The sequence below is a fragment of the Trematomus bernacchii genome, unplaced genomic scaffold, assembly GCF_902827165.1.
Source record: "Trematomus bernacchii unplaced genomic scaffold, fTreBer1.1, whole genome shotgun sequence".
Classification (NCBI taxonomy): Eukaryota; Metazoa; Chordata; class Actinopteri; order Perciformes; family Nototheniidae; genus Trematomus; species Trematomus bernacchii.
Window position 1 is genome coordinate 508326 of NW_022987588.1, and position 18941 is coordinate 527266.

General features: G+C 48.7%; 4 protein-coding genes and 1 pseudogene across 4 annotated transcripts; all 5 read left to right on the forward strand.

Annotated features, from left to right (window-relative positions):
- Window positions 1–3221: 3221 nt before the first annotated feature.
- Window positions 3222–4732, forward strand: LOC117481208 (ribosyldihydronicotinamide dehydrogenase [quinone]-like). Its single transcript, XM_034128817.1, has 6 exons — window positions 3222–3394; window positions 3521–3688; window positions 3769–3899; window positions 3977–4090; window positions 4171–4272; window positions 4370–4732. The coding sequence occupies exons 1-6, from the start codon at window positions 3391–3393 to the stop codon at window positions 4667–4669; spliced, it is 819 nt and encodes a 272-aa protein (XP_033984708.1). The 5' UTR covers window positions 3222–3390; the 3' UTR covers window positions 4670–4732.
- Window positions 4733–5594: 862 nt separating this feature from the next.
- LOC117481206 (NAD(P)H dehydrogenase [quinone] 1-like) lies at window positions 5595–7186 on the forward strand. The gene is made up of 6 exons (XM_034128815.1): window positions 5595–5766; window positions 5893–6060; window positions 6141–6271; window positions 6346–6459; window positions 6540–6641; window positions 6736–7186. Exons 1-6 carry the CDS (start codon window positions 5763–5765, stop codon window positions 7033–7035), a joined length of 819 nt encoding a protein of 272 aa, XP_033984706.1. The 5' UTR covers window positions 5595–5762; the 3' UTR covers window positions 7036–7186.
- An 823-nt stretch (window positions 7187–8009) lies between these two features.
- On the forward strand, window positions 8010–9430 carry LOC117480998 (NAD(P)H dehydrogenase [quinone] 1-like). Its single transcript, XM_034128427.1, has 6 exons — window positions 8010–8104; window positions 8231–8398; window positions 8470–8600; window positions 8675–8788; window positions 8869–8970; window positions 9068–9430. The coding sequence occupies exons 1-6, from the start codon at window positions 8101–8103 to the stop codon at window positions 9365–9367; spliced, it is 819 nt and encodes a 272-aa protein (XP_033984318.1). The 5' UTR covers window positions 8010–8100; the 3' UTR covers window positions 9368–9430.
- A 4206-nt stretch (window positions 9431–13636) lies between these two features.
- LOC117481000 lies at window positions 13637–15144 on the forward strand (annotated as a pseudogene).
- A 914-nt stretch (window positions 15145–16058) lies between these two features.
- On the forward strand, window positions 16059–17511 carry LOC117481032 (NAD(P)H dehydrogenase [quinone] 1-like). The gene is made up of 6 exons (XM_034128488.1): window positions 16059–16185; window positions 16312–16479; window positions 16551–16681; window positions 16756–16869; window positions 16950–17051; window positions 17149–17511. The coding sequence occupies exons 1-6, from the start codon at window positions 16182–16184 to the stop codon at window positions 17446–17448; spliced, it is 819 nt and encodes a 272-aa protein (XP_033984379.1). The 5' UTR covers window positions 16059–16181; the 3' UTR covers window positions 17449–17511.
- Window positions 17512–18941: the final 1430 nt, after the last annotated feature.

Genomic DNA, 18941 nt, shown 5'->3' on the forward strand with positions numbered 1-18941 from the left:
GCAACCGGTAGTATACCATTTTCTTTAGGCTTACCAATGTTAAGTATTGTGACACAATGTCCATCAAACTCCTGTAGGGAAAGATTTCACTGATTGCTAAACTTAGAGCCAAGTTGACTATTCACTGAAGTTTCTCAAGTTCTTCTGTGGTCAGGAGACTTGACAAAAATAATCTGTAACCTGTAGTGATCACTAATTAACTGGGTTACATAATTCACTCATGGAACTACAGGTTGGGGGTATTGTTCCGCACGGACACAAATGTTGACTGTACCTCCTGTGTACTTACTGCGTGTCCTCCCTTTCGCTTTCTCTTCTCTTCCTGGGCTGCGACCCGACAACATGTCCATTTCTGTCGCTCATTAAAGTACCCATTTGCACCTTCGATGCACCGCCTCCGACTCCTATCTCTCGGCACTACATTGGTGACCCCGACATAAGTCTCGCGAAGTATCCGAGACTGAACCGAACACGGCAAAAAAACAAACGCTGTTTTTCTCGAAATGCCGGAGATTTTTGGAGACGTCCGTGGCTGCCACGTGCACACAGACTGAGGCTCGGTGTGCCCCACGGAATGGCTGAGGACGTCGCTCGCCATTCCCGCGACCTGCTAAGTATGGAGGAACCCGTCTTCTACCTCATGGAGCTGTTTCTTCGGGACATGCGGCTGCATGTCCAGGCTGCGCTAGCTAACACGGCTAGTGTTGAGCCCCGCGCTTTGGCCGAAGAAGCTAGCCGGTTCTTCCTGGCCGCCCCGCGATTTTCCCCTGAGGTGCTTGCCACTACACGCTGCAGCACCTTCCCTGGTGGGGGCACGCCGCCTAGCAGAGGCGCCGACGCCGACGCCGACGACAGCGACTAACGGCCGTCGAGAACGGCTAGCCACGACTGCTAACAGCTAGCAGCTACCAACGGCTAACGACAGCTAGCCACGACAGCTGACAGCTAGCAGCTACCAACGGCTAATGACGACAGCTAGCAACGGCTGACGACGACAGCTAACGACTAGCAGCTAGCGGCTATCGACATCCGACTGTTTTTTTTTGTGGTGCCGGAGAGGAGGTTCGATCAAGTCTGGTCAGCCTCGTGTGGATCCTCTCGCAATTTCGCCCACCTGTTTTTGATCGTGGACAGGACGACCCTTTTGAGTTTTTTTCTGGTGCCTGAGAGGAGGTTCGACCATGTCTGGTCGGCCTCGTGTGGACCCTCTCGCTTTTTCACCACCTCGACGGCGGCTTCGGGCGTCGCCCATGCCTTCTTCGGCCCGTGGGTGGCGTGCTTCGGGACCCTGTCTGGCCTCTTCCCTCGCCTCGGCGGTTTCGGGACGTCGCCCATGCCTTCATCGGCCCGTGAGTGGCGCGCTTCGGGACCCTGTCTGGCCTCTTCCTCGCCTCGGCGGTTTCGGACGTCGCCCATGCCTTCATCGGGCCCGTGGGTGGCGTGCTTCGGGACCCTGTCTGGCCTCGACTCTACGGTTTCGGACGTCGCCCATGCCTTCCTCGGCCCGTGAGTGGCGTGCTTCGGGACCCTGTCTGGCCTCTTCCCTCGCCTCGGCGGTTTCGGACGTCGCCCATGCCTTCATCGGCCCGTGAGTGACGCGCTTCGGGACCCTGTCTGGCCTCTTCCCTCGCCTCGGCGGTTTTCGGACGTCGCCCCATGCCTTCTCGGCCCGTGGGTGGCGCGCTTCTGGACCCCGTCTCGCCTCGACTCTACGGTTTCGGACGTCGCCCATGCCTTCATCGGCCCGTGGGTGGCGTGCTTCGGGACCCTGTCTGGCCTCTTCCCTCGCCTCGGCGGTTTCGGACGTCGCCCATGCCTTCATCGGCCCGTGGGTGGCGCGCTTCGGGACCCTGTCTGGCCTCTTCCCTCGCCTCGGCGGTTTCGGACGTCGCCCATGCCTTCATCGGCCCGTGGGTGGCGTGCTTCGGGACCCTGTCTGGCCTCTTCCCTCGCCTCGGCGGTTTCGGGCGTCGCCCATGCCTTCATCGGCCCGTGAGTGGCGCGCTTCTGGACCCTGCCTGGCCTCACCTCTAACCGCGGCTCACGGTTCGCCTCGACGGCGGCTTCGGGCGGCGCCCCGTCTGGCCTCTCCCCTGTCCACGGCTCCTTTCTCCCGGGGACACGGCTCCTTCCTCCCGAGGACTTCGTACCCGCCGCCGCTGTGCCTTCGCCTGTGGCCGGGCAGCGCTCCTCCCTGCTGGGGACCACCGGGTTTTTCACGCCCGTCCCCACGTCGCAACACAGCGACCCTGCTTTCTGCGGCCCCCTGACGTCGGCCCGTTCCGGCCCGCCGCCCACCCCCCGGTGGGGATGCCCTCGCCCTCGTTGGGGCCCCTACCCTCTCTTGCGGCCCCCTTCCGACGGCCCTTTCCATGGCCCGGCCCTCGCCTGCGGCCCTACCCTCCTCGGCCCCTGTGGTGCTTCCTCCCGGACGCGAGGATTGTGTCCATGGTTGAATTCTGGGGGGGCTTGTGTAGTGATCACTAATTAACTGGGTTACATAATTCACTCATGGAACTACAGGTTGGGGGTATTGTTCCGCACGGACACAAATGTTGACTGTACCTCCTGTGTACTTACTGCGTGTCCTCCCTTTCGCTTTCTCTTCTCTTCCTGGGCTGCGACCCGACAACATGTCCATTTCTGTCGCTCATTAAAGTACCCATTTGCACCTGCGATGCACCGCCTCCGACTCCTATCTCTCGGCACTACAAACCCTTCATTTCAAACACTTCATTTCTGTTAACCCTGTCATTTTGATCTAATCCTCCCTTCACCAAACTACTTTTACGTTTTGATCTTAGTTGCCTATAACTTTCAAAATATGCATCTTTGTACAATGCTTTTTTAGTTCTGCACATTTGTGTCCCATCTCTGGAATAGTATCCTCGTTCTGATCCTTCAGATCTGCAGGGCCTCTGTATGAAAAGACGCATAAGAGATACTAAAAACCTACGCTGCGTCTCTTTCTGGGTCGGCTAAACCGGGGGAAAAGCACACATTAAAATGAATGAGAAAATGTTTTTGCGAGAGTACTATTGTAAGTGTATCCTATGTTAGAAACTGGTTAAATCTGCAGCTGTATTAAAATGTACACATACTTGGCTTTAAATCGTAGAAATGTTCCTCTCCCTATTTGAAATGCTGCCCAAATTCAGTAAATACATGTAGATTAGATACTAGATTGATGAGTCCTGTTAGTTGCCAGCTGATTGGTCAGTGACCTTGATTGCTGATTGACAGCACCTGTGAGAAATGAGCCAGAAGGCAGTGTGTTGAGTGGTGTGGAGTATAAAAGCAGCTTCTTCACTTTGCTCTAGCATGAGCCACTCTTTCCATCAACACACAGTCTAATTGTAAAATCCAGCATTTACAATTTCCTGCTTCAAAATGGGTATGTTTTTAACTTTGTGTTCTTGTATTTGCTGAGGGCTTGAGTGTATAGCTCATGTTCAGATTAAGGTTGAATCTCATAGGTATGTTTCTGTTCTGATGTGTTCTCATTTTAATCTTGTTTTAGCATCCAAGAAAGTGTTGATTGTGTATGCACACCAGAGCTCTGGCTCGTTCAACTCTGCAGCCAAAGACGCTGCGGTGGAAGTTTTAACTGCTGAGGGCTGCACAGTAGAAGTATCTGACCTGTATGCTATGACGTTTAAGGCCACTGCTACAGCTGAAGACATCACTGGTAAATACCTCACTGAAAATAAATAGTTTAGCTTTCAAACTGGTCTTCAGACTCGCAGCAAACATTTATTTTCCCTGCAGGAAAAGTTAAGAATGCAGATCACTTCTGTTACGGAGAGGAGACCAAACTGGCATGGGAGGCAGGAAAGCTTACAGCTGATATCACTGAAGAACAACGCAAACTCACTGAGGCTGACCTCGTCATTTTTCAGGTAGAGCCAGAATGAAAATGTGTTATTCTTTTAAGCCATGCCTCTGTTATGAACTAACCTTAAGCCCTACTTCTCAGTTCCCCATGTACTGGTTCACTGTTCCTGCCATCATGAAGGGCTGGATGGACCGGGTGCTCACGCTGGGCTTTGCCTTCACCCACGAGAAGCGCTACAGCCAGGGAATCTTCAAGGTAACAAAGCAAATCAAGAGGTTTGCCTTATTGTTAAGCTATCTCTCCCTACTTGCAGTATATCTTATCTTTTTCCACAGGACAAGAAGGCCATGCTCTCCTTCACCACTGGGTCTCAGGAGTCCATGTTCAGTGCAAATGGTATCAATGGAGACATGAATGTCACCCTTTGGCCACTGCAGGTATTTTATTTGGATCAATGATTATCATAAAGCTGTTCCAGAGGAAACTTATTTATTGTATGCATCAACACTGATTTTATTCTCCCTTTTTCTCCAGAATGGCATCCTTCACTACTGTGGCTTCCAGGTCCTGGCTCCTCAGATCTTCTGGGCCCCGTCTCACGTTCCCTCTGAGGCACGTGGTACCATGCTGGAGGGCTGGCGCACGCGCCTGCAAGGCCTCCTGGGAGAAAACCCACTTGCTTTCACTCCCTTGGACTGCTTTGATGGGGAGAAGGGTTACCAGCTGAAGCCTGAGGTCCAGGAGAAACATGCCGCCAAGGAGTTTGGACTGACCGTGGGGATCCACCTGGGCAAGGCCCTGCCACCCAACAACCAGATGAAAGCTGGAGTCTGAAGAGTGACTGACTGTTGTTGGTTTTTTATGATGATAAATAAAAGCTGGTTAATATGTTCTGAATTTCTGTTGAATACTTGGAAACTGTATTGTAGTTCAAATGGCTGGGGTTTGCATATACAATAATTAGAGCCAATACATCAAGTAAAGCACTACTTGTACTTCTCAGCATTTTACATTTATTTATATAACACTGTCGTTTGACTCATTCAGCTTTAATGGCAATGCACAAAAGATGTCGCTATGGCAACCGGTAGTATACCATTTTCTATAGGCCTACCAATGTTAAGTATTGTGACACAATGTCCATCAAACTCCTGTAGGGAAAGATTTCACTGATTGCTAAACTTGGAGCCAAGTTGACTATTCACTGAAGTTTCTCAAGTTAACTTCTGTGGTCAGGAGACTTGACAAAAATAATCTGTAACCCTTCATTTCAAACGCTTAATTTCTGTCTATCCTGTCATTTTGATCTAATCCTCCCATCACCAAACTATTACGCTTTAATCTTTGTTGCCTATAACTTTCAAAATATGCATCTTTGTACAATGCTTTTGTAGCTCTGCACATTTGTGTCCCATCTCTAGAATAGTATCCTCGTTCTGATCCTTCAGATCTGCAGGGCCTCTGTATTTAAAAGACGCATAAGAGACACGAAAAACCTACGCTGCGTCTCTTTCGGCTGAACCGGGGAAAAAGCACATTAAAATTAATGAGAAAATGTTTTTGCAAGAGTACTATTGTAAGTGTATCCTGTGTTAGAAACTGGTTAAATCTGAAGCTGGTTTAAAAATGTACATTTAATTGGCTTTTAGTGGTAGAAGAGTTCCTCTCCCTATTTGAAATGCTGCCCAAATTCAGTGAATACAAGTAGATTAGATACTAGATTGATGAGTCCTGGTAGATGCCAGCTGATTGGTCAGTGACCTTGATTGCTGATTGACAGCACCTGTGAGAAATGAGCCAGAAGGCAGTGTGTTGAGTGGTGTGGAGTATAAAAGCAGCTTCTTCACTTTGCTCTAGCATGAGCCACTCTTTCCATCAACACACAGTCTAATTGTAAAATCCAGCATTTACAATTTCCTGCTTCAAAATGGGTATGTTTTTAACTTTGTGTTCTTGTATTTGCTGAGGGCTTGAGTGTATAGATCATGTTCAGATTAAGATTGAATCTCATAGGTCTGTTTCTGTTCTGATGTGTTCTCATTTGATTCTTCTTTTAGCATCCAAGAAAGTGTTGATTGTGTATGCACACCAGAGCTCTGGCTCGTTCAACTCTGCAGCCAAAGACGCTGCGGTGGAAGTTTTAACTGCTGAGGGCTGCACAGTAGAAGTATCTGACCTGTATGCCATGACGTTTAAGGCCACTGCTACAGCTGAGGACATCACTGGTAAATACCTCACTGAAAATAAATAGTTTAGCTTTCAAACTGGTCTTCAGACTCGCAGCAAACATTTATTTTCCCTGCAGGAAAAGTTAAGAATGCAGATCACTTCTGTTATGCGGAGGAGACCAAACTGGCATGGGAGGCAGGAAAGCTTACTGCTGATATCACTGAAGAACAACGCAAACTCACTGAGGCTGACCTCGTCATTTTTCAGGTAGAGCCAGAATGAAAATGTGTTCTTTTAAGCCATGCCTCTGTTATGAACTAACCTTAAGCCCTACTTCTCAGTTCCCCATGTACTGGTTCACTGTTCCTGCCATCATGAAGGGCTGGATGGACCGGGTGCTCACGCTGGGCTTTGCCTTCACCCACGAGAAGCGCTACAGCCAGGGAATCTTCAAGGTAACAAAGCAAATCAAGAGGTTTGCCTCATTGTTAAGCTATCTCTCCCTACTTACAGTATATCTTGTCTTTTTCCACAGGACAAGAAGGCCATGCTCTCCTTCACCACTGGGTCTCAGGAGTCCATGTTCAGTGCAAATGGCATCAATGGAGACATGAATGTCACTCTTTGGCCACTGCAGGTATTTTATTTAGACGAATGATTATCAAAAAGCTGTTCCGGAGGAAACTTATTTAGTGTAATCATCAACACCCATTTTTATTTTTTTTCTCCAGAATGGCATCCTGCACTACTGTGGCTTCCAGGTTCTGGCTCCTCAGATCTTCTGGGCCCCGTCTCACGTTCCCTCTGAGGCACGTGGTACCATGCTGGAGGGCTGGCGCACGCGCCTGCAAGGCCTCCTGGGAGAAAACCCACTTGCTTTCACTCCCTTGGACTGCTTTGATGGGGAGAAGGGTTACCAGCTGAAGCCTGAGGTCCAGGAGAAACATGCCGCCAAGGAGTTTGGACTGACCGTGGGGATCCACCTGGGCAAGGCCCTGCCACCCAACAACCAGATGAAAGCTGGAGTCTGAAGAGTGACTGACTGTTGTTTTTTATGATGATAAATTAAAGCTGGTTAATATGTGCTGAATTTCTGTTGAATACTTGGAAACTGTATTGTAGTTCAAATGGCTGGGTTTTGCATATACAATAAATCAAGTAAAGGACTTCTTGTACTTCTCAGCATTGTACATTTATTTATATAACACTGTCGTTTGACTCATTCAGCTTTTAATGGCAATGCACACAAGATGTTGCTATGGCAACCGGTAGTATACCATTTTCTATAGGCCTACCAATGTTAAGTATTGTGACACAACGTCCATCAAACTCCTGTAGGGAAAGATTTCATTGATTGCTAAACTTGGAGCCAAGTTGACTATTCACTGAAGTTTCTCAAGTTAACTTCTGTGGTCAGGAGACTTGACAAAAATAATCTGTAACCCTTCATTTCTGTTAACCCTGTTATTTTTGATCTAATCCTCCCTTCACCAAACTACTTTTACGCTTTGATCTTTGCCTATAACTTTCAAAATATGCATCTTCCTATAATGCTTTTGTAGCTCTGCACATTTGTGTCCCATCTCTGGAATAGTATCCTCGTTCTGATCCTTCAGATCTGCAGGGCCTCTGTATTAAAAGACGCATAAACGGAGATAAAGAAAAACCTACGCTGCGTCTCTTTCTGGGTCGGCTAAAATGGGGAAAAAGCAAACATGAATGAGAAAATGTTTTTGCAAGAGTACTATTGTAAGTGTATCCTGTGTTAGAAACTGGTTAAATCTGCAGCTGGATTAAAAATGTATTTACCTGGCTTTTAGTGGTAGAAGAGTTCCTCCCCATTTAAAATAATGTCAAAATTCAGTGAATACAAGTAGATTAGATACTAGATTGATGAGTCCTGGTAGATGCCAGCTGATTGGTCAGTGACATTGATTGCGGATTGACAGCACCTGTGAGAAATGAGCCAGAAGGCAGTGTGTTGAGTGGTGTGGAGTATAAAAGCAGCTTCTTCACTTTGCTCTGGCATGAGCCACTCTTTCCATCAACACATAGTCTAATTGTAAAATCCAGCATTTACAATTTCCTGCTTCAAAATGGGTATGTTTTTAACTTTGTGTTCTTGTATTTGCTGAGGGCTTGAGTGTATAGATCATGTTCAGATTAATGTTGAATCTCATAGGTATGTTTCTGTTCTGATGTGTTCTAATTTGATTCTTGATTTAGCATCCAAGAAAGTGTTGATTGTGTATGCACACCAGAGCTCTGGCTCGTTCAACTCTGCAGCCAAAGACGCCGCGGTGGAAGTTTTAACTGCTGAGGGCTGCACAGTAGAAGTATCTGACCTGTATGCCATGATGTTTAAGGCCACTGCTACAGCTGAAGACATCACTGGTAAATACCTCACTGAAAATAAATAGTTTAGCTTTGGTCTTCAGACTTGCAAACATTTATTTTCCCTGCAGGAAAAGTTAAGAATGCAGATCACTTCTGTTATGCGGAGGAGACCAAACTGGCATGGGAGGCAGGAAAGCTTACTGCTGATATCACTGAAGAACAACGCAAACTCACTGAGGCAGACCTCGTCATTTTTCAGGTAGAGCCAGAATGAAAATGTGTTCTTTTAAGCCATGCCTCTGTTATGAACTAACCTTAAGCCCTACTTCTCAGTTCCCCATGTACTGGTTCACTGTTCCTGCCATCATGAAGGGCTGGATGGACCGGGTGCTCACGCTGGGCTTTGCCTTCACCCACGAGAAGCGCTACAGCCAGGGAATCTTCAAGGTAACAAAGCAAATCAAGAGGTTTGCCTTATTGTTAAGCTATCTCTCCCTACTTAAGGTATATCTTATCTTTTTCCACAGGACAAGAAGGCCATGCTCTCCTTCACCACTGGGTCTCAGGAGTCCATGTTCAGTGCAAATGGCATCAATGGAGACATGAATGTCACTCTTTGGCCACTGCAGGTATTTTTATTTGGATCAATGTTTATCAAAAAGCTGTTCCAGAGGAAACTTATTTATTGTATGCATCAACACCCATTTTTATTTATTTTTTCTCCAGAATGGCATCCTGCACTACTGTGGCTTCCAGGTCCTGGCTCCTCAGATCTTCTGGGCCCCGTTTCACGTTCCCTCTGAGGCACGCGGTACCATGCTGGAGGGCTGGCGTACGCGCATGCAAGGCCTCCTGGGAGAAAACCCACTTTCTTTCACTCCCTTGGACTGCTTTGATGGGGAGAAGGGTTACCAGCTGAAGCCTGAGGTCCAGGAGAAACATGCCGCCAAGGAGTTTGGACTGACCGTGGGGATCCACCTGGGCAAGGCCCTGCCACCCAACAACCAGATGAAAGCTGGAGTCTGAAGAGTGAATGACTGTTGTTGGTTTTTTATGATGATAAATAAAAGCTGGTTAATATGTTCTGAATTTCTGTTGAATACTTGGAAACTGTATTGTAGTTCAAATGGCTGGGGTTTGCATATACAATAATTAGAGCCAATAAATCAAGTAAAGCACTACTTGTACTTCTCAGCATTTTACTTTTATATAACACTGTCGTTTGACTCATTCAGCTTTAATGGCAATGCACACAATATGTCGCTATGGCAACCGGTAGTATACCATTTTCTTTAGGCTTACCAATGTTAAGTATTGTGACACAATGTCCATCAAACTCCTGTAGGGAAAGATTTCACTGATTGCTAAACTTAGAGCCAAGTTGACTATTCACTGAAGTTTCTCAAGTTCTTCTGTGGTCAGGAGACTTGACAAAAATAATCTGTAACCTGTAGTGATCACTAATTAACTGGGTTACATAATTCACTCATGGAACTACAGGTTGGGGGTATTGTTCCGCACGGACACAAATGTTGACTGTACCTCCTGTGTACTTACTGCGGCCCAATCCCAAACCACTCCCTCGACCCTACCCCTCCGTGGCGGAGTGAACTCCGTCTGTAGCCACACTCGCAGCTCAACGAGGGTTCCTCCTGTCAGATGGAGGGAGTAAATACAGCGGCAAGCTTTGGGACAAACTCCCCTCTCTCCGGCAGAAACAGGAAATGCCGTAACTGTATGTAACAACGGTTTCAAATCAGCATCTCTTAGACAAAAAATGTAAATTAAGAACTCAAATAAAACTCCAAACATCTTTCATTGTGTTACTTTTTTGTAAAGCTCTTTTAGTTTTAAACCTGATGTTTATAAGCTTCTTAGTTTTTGCAACAGTCTGTAAATATACACAACTTTATAATAAAATGCACACATTTACCTTTTTCTAGACTAAACACAGGTATGATCCTAAATTAAAAAAATATGAGGTTATCATGAGGTTGTTAACATCGCAATTTATCAGTGGATGTTTGCTGGAACTACTTGTAAACAGCGTGTTTCCTGACGGACACACACAGCGTGACTCCGGTCAGGTAGAGACCGGTCTCAAGTCAGCACCGATGCAGACTCGCTGTTTGAGGGCTTGATAGCCCACTCCCCCTCCACACTCGTTGGTTTGGAACAGCACTTAATGTGGCGGACCCTCCGCGCGAACGCGCAAACGGAGGGGTAGTGTGTAGGGGTAGGGTGTAGGGCGTGGTTTGGGATTGGGCCTGCGTGTCCTCCCTTTCGCTTTCTCTTCTCTTCCTGGGCTGCGACCCGACAACATGTCCATTTCTGTCGCTCATTAAAGTACCCATTTGCACCTTCGATGCACCGCCTCCGACTCCTATCTCTCGGCACTACATTGGTGACCCCGACAAGTCTCGCGAAGTATCCGAGACTGAACCGAACACGGCAAAAAACAAACGCTGTTTTTCTCGAAATGCCGGAGATTTTTGGAGACGTCCGTGGCTGCCACGTGCACACAGACTGAGGCTCGGTGCGCCCCACGGAATGGCTGAGGACGTCGCTCGCCATTCCCACGACCTGCTAAGTATGGAGGAACCCGTCTTCTACCTCATGGAGCTGTTTCTTCGGGACATGCGGCTGCATGTCCAGGCTGCGCTAGCTAACACGGCTAGTGTTGAGCCCCGCGCTTTGGCCGAAGAAGCTAGCCGGTTCTTCCTGGCCGCCCCGCGATTTTCCCCTGAGGTGCTTGCCACTACACGCTGCAGCACCTTCCCTGGTGGGGGCACGCCGCCTAGCAGAGGCTCCGACGCCGACGCCGACGACAGCGACTAACGGCCGTCGAGAACGGCTAGCCACGACTGCTAACAGCTAGCAGCTACCAACGGCTAACGACAGCTAGCCACGACAGCTGACAGCTAGCAGCTACCAACGGCTAACGACGACAGCTAGCAACGGCTGACGACGACAGCTAACGACTAGCAGCTAGCGGCTATCGACATCCGACTGTTTTTTTTTTGTGGTGCCGGAGAGGAGGTTCGATCAAGTCTGGTCAGCCTCGTGTGGATCCTCTCGCAATTTCGCCCACCTGTTTTTGATCGTGGACAGGACGACCCTTTTGAGTTTTTTTCTGGTGCCTGAGAGGAGGTTCGACCATGTCTGGTCGGCCTCGTGTGGACCCTCTCGCTTTTTCACCACCTCGACGGCGGCTTCGGGCGTCGCCCATGCCTTCTTCGGCCCGTGGGTGGCGCGCTTCTGGACCCCGTCTCGCCTCGACTCTACGGTTTCGGACGTCGCCCATGCCTTCATCGGCCCGTGGGTGGCGTGCTTCGGGACCCTGTCTGGCCTCTTCCCTCGCCTCGGCGGTTTCGGACGTCGCCCATGCCTTCATCGGCCCGTGAGTGGCGCGCTTCGGGACCCTGTCTGGCCTCTTCCCTCGCCTCGGCGGTTTCGGACGTCGCCCATGCCTTCATCGGCCCGTGGGTGGCGTGCTTCGGGACCCTGTCTGGCCTCGACTCTACGGTTTCGGACGTCGCCCATGCCTTCATCGGCCCGTGAGTGGCGTGCTTCGGGACCCTGTCTGGCCTCTTCCCTCGCCTCGGCGGTTTCGGACGTCGCCCATGCCTTCATCGGCCCGTGAGTGGCGCGCTTCGGGACCCTGTCTGGCCTCTTCCCTCGCCTCGGCGGTTTCGGACGTCGCCCATGCCTTCTTCGGTCCGTGGGTGGCGCGCTTCTGGACCTCGTCTCGCCTCGACTCTACGGTTTCGGACGTCGCCCATGCCTTCATCGGCCCGTGGGTGGCGTGCTTCGGGACCCTGTCTGGCCTCTTCCCTCGCCTCGGCGGTTTCGGACGTCGCCCATGCCTTCATCGGCCCGTGGGTGGCGCGCTTCGGGACCCTGTCTGGCCTCTTCCCTCGCCTCGGCGGTTTCGGACGTCGCCCATGCCTTCATCGGCCCGTGGGTGGCGTGCTTCGGGACCCTGTCTGGCCTCTTCCCTCGCCTCGGCGGTTTCGGGCGTCGCCCATGCCTTCATCGGCCCGTGAGTGGCGCGCTTCTGGACCCTGCCTGGCCTCACCTCTAACCGCGGCTCACGGTTCGCCTCGACGGCGGCTTCGGGCGGCGCCCCGTCTGGCCTCTCCCCTGTCCACGGCTCCTTTCTCCCGGGGACACGGCTCCTTTCTCCCGGGGACACGGCTCCTTCCTCCCGAGGACTTCGTACCCGCCGCCGCTGTGCCTTCGCCTGTGGCCGGGCAGCGCTCCTCCCTGCTGGGGATCACCGGGTTTTTCACGCCCGTCCCCACGTCGCAACACAGCGACCCTGCTTTCTGCGGCCCCCTGACGTCGGCCCGTTCCGGCCCGCCGCCCACCCCCCGGTGGGGATGCCCTCGCCCTCGTTGGGGCCCCTACCCTCTCCTGCGGCCCCCTTCCGACGGCCCTTTCCATGGCCCGGCCCTCGCCTGCGGCCCTACCCTCCTCGGCCCCTGTGGTGCTTCCTCCCGGACGCGAGGATTGTGTCCATGGTTGAATTCTGGGGGGGCTTGTGTAGTGATCACTAATTAACTGGGTTACATAATTCACTCATGGAACTACAGGTTGGGGGTATTGTTCCGCACGGACACAAATGTTGACTGTACCTCCTGTGTACTTACTGCGTGTCCTCCCTTTCGCTTTCTCTTCTCTTCCTGGGCTGCGACCCGACAACATGTCCATTTCTGTCGCTCATTAAAGTACCCATTTGCACCTGCGATGCACCGCCTCCGACTCCTATCTCTCGGCACTACAAACCCTTCATTTCAAACACTTCATTTCTGTTAACCCTGTCATTTTGATCTAATCCTCCCTTCACCAAACTACTTTTACGTTTTGATCTTAGTTGCCTATAACTTTCAAAATATGCATCTTTGTACAATGCTTTTTTAGTTCTGCACATTTGTGTCCCATCTCTGGAATAGTATCCTCGTTCTGATCCTTCAGATCTGCAGGGCCTCTGTATGAAAAGACGCATAAGAGATACTAAAAACCTACGCTGCGTCTCTTTCTGGGTCGGCTAAACCGGGGGAAAAGCACACATTAAAATGAATGAGAAAATGTTTTTGCGAGAGTACTATTGTAAGTGTATCCTATGTTAGAAACTGGTTAAATCTGCAGCTGTATTAAAATGTACACATACTTGGCTTTAAATTCGTAGAAATGTTCCTCTCCCTATTTGAAATGCTGCCCAAATTCAGTAAATACATGTAGATTAGATACTAGATTGATGAGTCCTGTTAGTTGCCAGCTGATTGGTCAGTGACCTTGATTGCTGATTGACAGCACCTGTGAGAAATGAGCCAGAAGGCAGTGTGTTGAGTGGTGTGGAGTATAAAAGCAGCTTCTTCACTTTGCTCTAGCATGAGCCACTCTTTCCATCAACACACAGTCTAATTGTAAAATCCAGCATTTACAATTTCCTGCTTCAAAATGGGTATGTTTTTAACTTTGTGTTCTTGTATTTGCTGAGGGCTTGAGTGTATAGCTCATGTTCAGATTAAGGTTGAATCTCATAGGTATGTTTCTGTTCTGATGTGTTCTCATTTTAATCTTGTTTTAGCATCCAAGAAAGTGTTGATTGTGTATGCACACCAGAGCTCTGGCTCGTTCAACTCTGCAGCCAAAGACGCTGCGGTGGAAGTTTTAACTGCTGAGGGCTGCACAGTAGAAGTATCTGACCTGTATGCCATGACGTTTAAGGCCACTGCTACAGCTGAAGACATCACTGGTAAATACCTCACTGAAAATAAATAGTTTAGCTTTCAAACTGGTCTTCAGACTCGCAGCAAACATTTATTTTCCCTGCAGGAAAAGTTAAGAATGCAGATCACTTCTGTTATGCGGAGAGGAGACCAAACTGGCATGGGAGGCAGGAAAGCTTACTGCTGATATCACTGAAGAACAACGCAAACTCACTGAGGCAGACCTCGTCATTTTTCAGGTAGAGCCAGAATGAAAATGTGTTCTTTTAAGCCATGCCTCTGTTATGAACTAACCTTAAGCCCTACTTCTCAGTTCCCCATGTACTGGTTCACTGTTCCTGCCATCATGAAGGGCTGGATGGACCGGGTGCTCACGCTGGGCTTTGCCTTCACCCACGAGAAGCGCTACAGCCAGGGAATCTTCAAGGTAACAAAGCAAATCAAGAGGTTTGCCTTATTGTTAAGCTATCTCTCCCTACTTACAGTATATCTTATCTTTTTCCACAGGACAAGAAGGCCATGCTCTCCTTCACCACTGGGTCTCAGGAGTCCATGTTCAGTGCAAATGGCATCAATGGAGACATGAATGTCACTCTTTGGCCACTGCAGGTATTTTTATTTGGATTTGGTTTATCAAAAAAGCTGTTCCAGAGGAAACGTATTTATTGTCTGCATCAACACCCATTTTTATTATCTTTTTCTCCAGAATGGCATCCTGCACTACTGTGGCTTCCAGGTCCTGGCTCCTCAGATCTTCTGGGCCCCGTCTCACGTTCCCTCTGAGGCACGCGGTACCATGCTGGAGGGCTGGCGCACGCGCCTGCAAGGCCTCCTGGGAGAAAACCCACTTGCTTTCACTCCCTTGGACTGCTTTGATGGGGAGAAGGGTTACCAGCTGAAGCCTGAGGTCCAGGAGAAACATGCCGCCAAGGAGTTTGGACTGACCGTGGGGATCCACCTGGGCAAGGCCCTGCCACCCAACAACCAGATGAAAGCTGGAGTCTGAAGAGTGACTGACTGTTGTTTGTTTTTATGATGATAAATAAAAGCTTGTTAATATGTTCTGAATTTCTGTTGAATACTTGGAAACTGTTTGTAGTTCAAATGGCTGGGGTTTGCATATACAATAATTGGAGCCAATACATCAAGTAAAGCACTACTTGTACTTCTCAGCATTTTACATTTATTTATATAACACTGTCGTTTGACTCATTCAGCTTTAATGGCAATGCACAAAAGATGTCGCTATGGCAACCGGTAGTATACCATTTTCTATAGGCCTACCAATGTTAAGTATTGTGACACAATGTCCATCAAACTCCTGTAGGGAAAGATTTCACTGATTGCTAAACTTGGAGCCAAGTTGACTATTCACTGAAGTTTCTCAAGTTAACTTCTGTGGTCAGGAGACTTGACAAAAATAATCTGTAACCCTTCATTTCAAACGCTTAATTTCTGTCTATCCTGTCATTTTGATCTAATCCTCCCATCACCAAACTATTACGCTTTGATCTTTGTTGCCTATAACTTTCAAAATATGCATCTTTGTATAATGCTTTTGTAGCTCTGCACATTTGTGTCCCATCTCTAGAATAGTATCCTCGTTCTGATCCTTCAGATCTGCAGGGCCTCTGTATTAAAAGACGCATAACAGAGATAACGAAAATCCTACGCTGCGTCTCTTTCTGGGTCGGCTAAACCGGGGAAAAAGCACACATTAAAATTAATGAGAAAATGTTTTTGCAAGAGTACTATTGTAAGTGTATCCTGTGTTAGAAACTGGTTAAATCTGCAGCTGGATTAAAAATGTACATTTACTTGGCTTTTAGTGGTAGAGAAGTTCCTCCCCATTTAAAATAATGTCAAAATTCAGTGAATACAAGTAGACTAGATACTAGATTGATGAGTCCTGGTAGATGCCAGCTGATTGGTCAGTGACATTGATTGCTGATTGACAGCACCTGTGAGAAATGAGCCAGAAGGCAGTGTGTTGAGTGGTGTGGAGTATAAAAGCAGCTTCTTCACTTTGCTCTAGCATGAGCCACTCTTTCCATCAACACACAGTCTAATTGTAAAATCCAGCATTTACAATTTCCTGCTTCAAAATGGGTATGTTTTTAACTTTGTGTTCTTGTATTTGCTGAGGGCTTGAGTGTATAGATCATGTTCAGATTAATGTTGAATCTCATAGGTATGTTTCTGTTCTGATGTGTTCTAATTTGATTCTTGATTTAGCATCCAAGAAAGTGTTGATTGTGTATGCACACCAGAGCTCTGGCTCGTTCAACTCTGCAGCCAAAGACGCCGCGGTGGAAGTTTTAACTGCTGAGGGCTGCACAGTAGAAGTATCTGACCTGTATGCCATGAAGTTTAAGGCCACTGCTACAGCTGAAGACATCACTGGTAAATACCTCACTGAAAATAAATAGTTTAGCTTTGGTCTTCAGACTTGCAAACATTTATTTTCCCTGCAGGAAAAGTTAAGAATGCAGATCACTTCTGTTATGCGGAGGAGACCAAACTGGCATGGGAGGCAGGAAAGCTTACTGCTGATATCACTGAAGAACAACGCAAACTCACTGAGGCAGACCTCGTCATTTTTCAGGTAGAGCCAGAATGAAAATGTGTTCTTTTAAGCCATGCCTCTGTTATGAACTAACCTTAAGCCCTACTTCTCAGTTCCCCATGTACTGGTTCACTGTTCCTGCCATCATGAAGGGCTGGATGGACCGGGTGCTCACGCTGGGCTTTGCCTTCACCCACGAGAAGCGCTACAGCCAGGGAATCTTCAAGGTAACAAAGCAAATCAAGAGGTTTGCCTTATTGTTAAGCTATCTCTCCCTACTTAAGGTATATCTTATCTTTTTCCACAGGACAAGAAGGCCATGCTCTCCTTCACCACTGGGTCTCAGGAGTCCATGTTCAGTGCAAATGGCATCAATGGAGACATGAATGTCACTCTTTGGCCACTGCAGGTATTTTTATTTGGATCAATGTTTATCAAAAAGCTGTTCCAGAGGAAACGTATTTATTGTATGCATCAACACCCATTTTTATTTATTTTTTCTCCAGAATGGCATCCTGCACTACTGTGGCTTCCAGGTCCTGGCTCCTCAGATCTTCTGGGCCCCGTTTCACGTTCCCTCTGAGGCACGCGGTACCATGCTGGAGGGCTGGCGTACGCGCATGCAAGGCCTCCTGGGAGAAAACCCACTTTCTTTCACTCCCTTGGACTGCTTTGATGGGGAGAAGGGTTACCAGCTGAAGCCTGAGGTCCAGGAGAAACATGCCGCCAAGGAGTTTGGACTGACCGTGGGGATCCACCTGGGCAAGGCCCTGCCACCCAACAACCAGATGAAAGCTGGAGTCTGAAGAGTGAATGACTGTTGTTGGTTTTTTATGATGATAAATAAAAGCTGGTTAATATGTTCTGAATTTCTGTTGAATACTTGGAAACTGTATTGTAGTTCAAATGGCTGGGGTTTGCATATACAATAATTAGAGCCAATAAATCAAGTAAAGCACTACTTGTACTTCTCAGCATTTTACTTTATTTATATAACACTGTCGTTTGACTCATTCAGCTTTAATGGCAATGCACACAATATGTCGCTATGGCAACCGGTAGTATACCATTTTCTTTAGGCTTACCAATGTTAAGTATTGTGACACAATGTCCATCAAACTCCTGTAGGGAAAGATTTCACTGATTGCTAAACTTAGAGCCAAGTTGACTATTCACTGAAGTTTCTCAAGTTCTTCTGTGGTCAGGAGACTTGACAAAAATAATCTGTAACCTGTAGTGATCACTAATTAACTGGGTTACATAATTCACTCATGGAACTACAGGTTGGGGGTATTGTTCCGCACGGACACAAATGTTGACTGTACCTCCTGTGTACTTACTGCGTGTCCTCCCTTTCGCTTTCTCTTCTCTTCCTGGGCTGCGACCCGACAACATGTCCATTTCTGTCGCTCATTAAAGTACCCATTTGCACCTTCGATGCACCGCCTCCGACTCCTATCTCTCGGCACTACATTGGTGACCCCGACATAAGTCTCGCGAAGTATCCGAGACTGAACCGAACACGGCAAAAAACAAACGCTGTTTTTCTCGAAATGCCGGAGATTTTTGGAGACGTCCGTGGCTGCCACGTGCACACAGACTGAGGCTCGGTGCGCCCCACGGAATGGCTGAGGACGTCGCTCGCCATTCCCGCGACCTGCTAAGTATGGAGGAACCCGTCTTCTACCTCATGGAGCTGTTTCTTCGGGACATGCGGCTGCATGTCCAGGCTGCGCTAGCTAACACGGCTAGTGTTGAGCCCCGCGCTTTGGCCGAAGAAGCTAGCCGGTTCTTCCTGGCCGCCCCTGCGATTTTCCCCTGAGGTGCTTGCCACTACACGCTGCAGCACCTTCCCTGGTGGGGGCACGCCGCCTAGCAGAGGCTCCGACGCCGACGACAGCGACTAACGGCCGTCGAGAACGGCTAGCCACGACTGCTAACAGCTAGCAGCTACCAACGGCTAACGACAGCTAGCCACGACAGCTGACAGCTAGCAGCTACCAACGGCTAACGACGACAGCTAGCAACGGCTGACGACGACAGCTAACGACTAGCAGCTAGCGGCTATCGACATCCGACTGTTTTTTTTTGTGGTGCCGGAGAGGAGGTTCGATCAAGTCTGGTCAGCCTCGTGTGGATCCTCTCGCAATTTCGCCCACCTGTTTTTGATCGTGGACAGGACGACCCTTTTGAGTTTTTTTCTGGTGCCTGAGAGGAGGTTCGACCATGTCTGGTCGGCCTCGTGTGGACCCTCTCGCTTTTTCACCACCTCGACGGCGGCTTCGGGCGTCGCCCATGC

Bases quoted from the DNA above. Each gene is read 5' to 3' on its own strand.
- LOC117480998 (XM_034128427.1), top strand. The intron at 8,399-8,469 runs GTAAATACCTCA...TTTTCCCTGCAG, and splicing joins TACAGCTGAAGACATCACTG to GAAAAGTTAAGAATGCAGAT. The intron at 8,971-9,067 runs GTATTTTTATTT...TTTTTTCTCCAG, and splicing joins TCACTCTTTGGCCACTGCAG to AATGGCATCCTGCACTACTG.
- LOC117481206 (XM_034128815.1), top strand. The intron at 6,061-6,140 runs GTAAATACCTCA...TTTTCCCTGCAG, and splicing joins TACAGCTGAGGACATCACTG to GAAAAGTTAAGAATGCAGAT. The intron at 6,642-6,735 runs GTATTTTATTTA...TTTTTTCTCCAG, and splicing joins TCACTCTTTGGCCACTGCAG to AATGGCATCCTGCACTACTG.
- LOC117481208 (XM_034128817.1), top strand. The intron at 3,689-3,768 runs GTAAATACCTCA...TTTTCCCTGCAG, and splicing joins TACAGCTGAAGACATCACTG to GAAAAGTTAAGAATGCAGAT. The intron at 4,273-4,369 runs GTATTTTATTTG...CTTTTTCTCCAG, and splicing joins TCACCCTTTGGCCACTGCAG to AATGGCATCCTTCACTACTG.
- LOC117481032 (XM_034128488.1), top strand. The intron at 16,480-16,550 runs GTAAATACCTCA...TTTTCCCTGCAG, and splicing joins TACAGCTGAAGACATCACTG to GAAAAGTTAAGAATGCAGAT. The intron at 16,870-16,949 runs GTAACAAAGCAA...CTTTTTCCACAG, and splicing joins ACAGCCAGGGAATCTTCAAG to GACAAGAAGGCCATGCTCTC.